The sequence below is a fragment of the Rhamphochromis longiceps genome, linkage group LG12, assembly GCF_057381845.1.
Source record: "Rhamphochromis longiceps isolate RC_006_pf linkage group LG12, R_longiceps_female_GT1.1, whole genome shotgun sequence".
NCBI lineage: Eukaryota > Metazoa > Chordata > Actinopteri > Cichliformes > Cichlidae > Rhamphochromis > Rhamphochromis longiceps.
Genome location: NC_140568.1, coordinates 14,485,437 through 14,488,144, shown reverse-complemented (window position 1 = coordinate 14,488,144; position 2,708 = coordinate 14,485,437). Strand labels below are relative to the sequence as shown.

The 2,708-nt window shown below is 40.5% G+C and overlaps 1 protein-coding gene across 1 annotated transcript; it reads left to right on the top strand.

Moving 5' to 3' along the window:
* Positions 1 to 290: 290 nt before the first annotated feature.
* LOC146657066 (uncharacterized) lies at positions 291 to 1,987 on the top strand. Its single transcript, XM_085426906.1, has one exon. The coding sequence runs from the start codon at positions 765 to 767 to the stop codon at positions 1,899 to 1,901; it is 1,137 nt and encodes a 378-aa protein (XP_085283032.1). The 5' UTR covers positions 291 to 764; the 3' UTR covers positions 1,902 to 1,987.
* Positions 1,988 to 2,708: the final 721 nt, after the last annotated feature.

The window sequence follows — 2,708 nt, the reverse complement described above, 5'->3', positions numbered from 1 at the left end:
GATTCCCCCACCTGAGCTGTAGATCTCTGCAGCTCGTCCAGAGTCACCATGGGCCTCTTGGCTGCATTTCTCTCTTTCTCTGCAGCGCCCTCCTTGTTCGGCCTGTGAGTTTAGGTGGACGGCCTTGTCTTGGTAGGTTTACGGTTGTGCCATACTCCTTCCATTTCTGAATGATCACTTGAACAGTGCTCCGTGGGATGTTCGAGGCTTGGGAAATGTTTTTGTAGCCCAAACCTGCTCTAAATTTCTCAATAACTTCATCCCTGACATGTCTGGTGTGTTCTTTGGACTTCATGGTGTTGTTGTTCCCAATATTCTCTTAGACAACCTCTGAGGCTGTCACAGAGCAGCTGTTTTTGTACTGACATTAGATTACACACAGGTGCACTCTATTTAGTCATTAGCACTCATCAAGCAATGTCTATGGGCAACTGACTGCACTCAGACCAAAGGGGCTGAATAATTACGCACACCCCACTTTGCAGTTATCTATTTGTAAAAAATGTTTGGAATCATGTATGACTTTCATTCCACTTTCACGTGTACACCACTTTGTGTTGGTCTTTCACATGGAATTCCAATAAAAATGATTCCTGCTTGTGTCTGCAATGTGACAAAATGTGGAAAAGTTCAAGGGGGGTGAATACTTTTGCAAGCTACTGTATTCCTCTTCAGAATATCTTCTGCAATTTTTTGGATTGCCGTATGTGTGAAAATGGCTCACACTTCTATTCTGCCCACAATCTTCTGTGTATTTTAGTGAAATGGATTACCTTCTTGCCAAATCACGGACGAGGAGAAGGAGAATTAAAGTTAGAGTTCAGCAGCATTTACAGAGCCTTGCTTTAGATGCTGTGGAACTTGCAGAGAAGGCCGTGGACCAGGCTTTGCAATACACTGAAGATGTGGCGAACAAACATTCGATTGTGGATGAAGCAGTGGAAAATATTGAAGATATAGAAAATAAAGATGAGACTATCAACAAGGCAGAGGACAATGTAGAGGAATATTCGAGTAACAGCTTGGATGAAGATTTATCTCTGGATTTTAATAGTAATGACTTTTACATGGATAGTGAAGCGGATGAAGAACAAAACTGTGACTTTCCTGATGTGGAGTCAAACTCTGATGCTAAGAGGAAACTTGCTGAATGGGCAGCAAACCGAAATGTGTCTCATTCTGTGTTGTCAGAGCTCTTAACCATGCTTTTGGAGCTTGGTCTAGATTTGCCAAAGGATCCCAGAACTTTGCTCAGTACATTAAAAGACTGTGAAGTGAAACAGATTGGCAGGGGAAGTTACTACCATTTTGGTCTTGAAAGTGCAGTATTGTCAGAACTGAAAATGATAAATCAACATGAACTGAAAACTGATACATTAACCATTCGTGTGAATGTTGATGGTTTGCCTTTCTTTAAGAGCTCTAATATGCAACTGTGGCCTATTTTAGGTAAGATAGTTGAACTGCCACAAGCAAATGTTTTCATGATGGGTATATATGCTGGTCCCTGCAAACCTGAGTCGGTGAACGACTACATGCATGATTTTATAGAAGATGTAAAAAAGGTCACAAAAACTGGTATTGTTTTCAATGGAAAACACTTCAATGTACCCCTTCCAGATGCTTTTATCTGTGACACCCCAGCTAGAGCTTATTTAAAATGCATCAAAGGTCATGGTGGCTACAGTTCTTGTGAGCGCTGTACACAGTATGGTGTTTATGTTGATGGGAAAGTTATTTTTCCAGATATGGATTCAAGTCTCAGATCAGATTCTCAGTTTGAAGAAATGTTAGATGAAGATCACCACAACTCCAAATCACCTCTTCAAGAGCTAGGCATTGGCATGGTTTCAGCCTTTCCCTTAGACTATATGCATTTAATTTGCTTGGGTTGTACGTAAATTACTTGCCCTGTGGATTAAGGGACCATTGCAGTGTCGGGTTCCTACTTCTACTCTGTCTGCCATTTCAGATCACTTAAAACAGTGTAGGCAAAGTCTGCCACGCACATTTTCCAGAAAGCCACGGTCCCTAATGGAGTACAGACAATGGAAAGCTACAGAATTAAGACAATTTTTGTTGTATACTGGACCAGTTGTGCTTTTCCAGAAACTGTGCAATCCACAGTACAAGAACTTCCTGGTTTTGTCATCTGCTATGAGGATACTTTTGTCTCCTTTGTGTAAAGAGTACTGTTATTATGCAAAAAATTTATTGAGATGCTTTGTTGCCAACTTTGCTAAGATTTATGGGACTAAATTCTTAGTTAAGAATACACACAGTCTTTTGCACCTAGCAGATGATGCTACAAAGTATGGCCCTCTGGATTTGGTTTCATGTTTTCCATTTGAGAATTATTTGGGACAGTTAAAAAAGATGGTGAGAAGACCACAGGATCCTGTACAGCAAATTGTCAGACGAGTTTGTGAAAAGCAATTGTATCCTCACAGGTCTTGCAAAATGCCAGAGGGTGTACTCACACAGCCACATACATCTGGACCTATGATGACTGAATTTTTTGTCCATCATTCTTTTCAGTACAAGATGTACAGACATGGAAATCAAATAATCTCCACCTCCAATGGAACAAATTGTTTTGATCTTGAAGGCAAAGTTGCAGTTGTGCAGAACATTGTGCTGTTCATCGGAGAAATACATGTTTTGTTTGAACTGTTTGAGACTGGAACAGCGTTTTTTAACTACCCTAT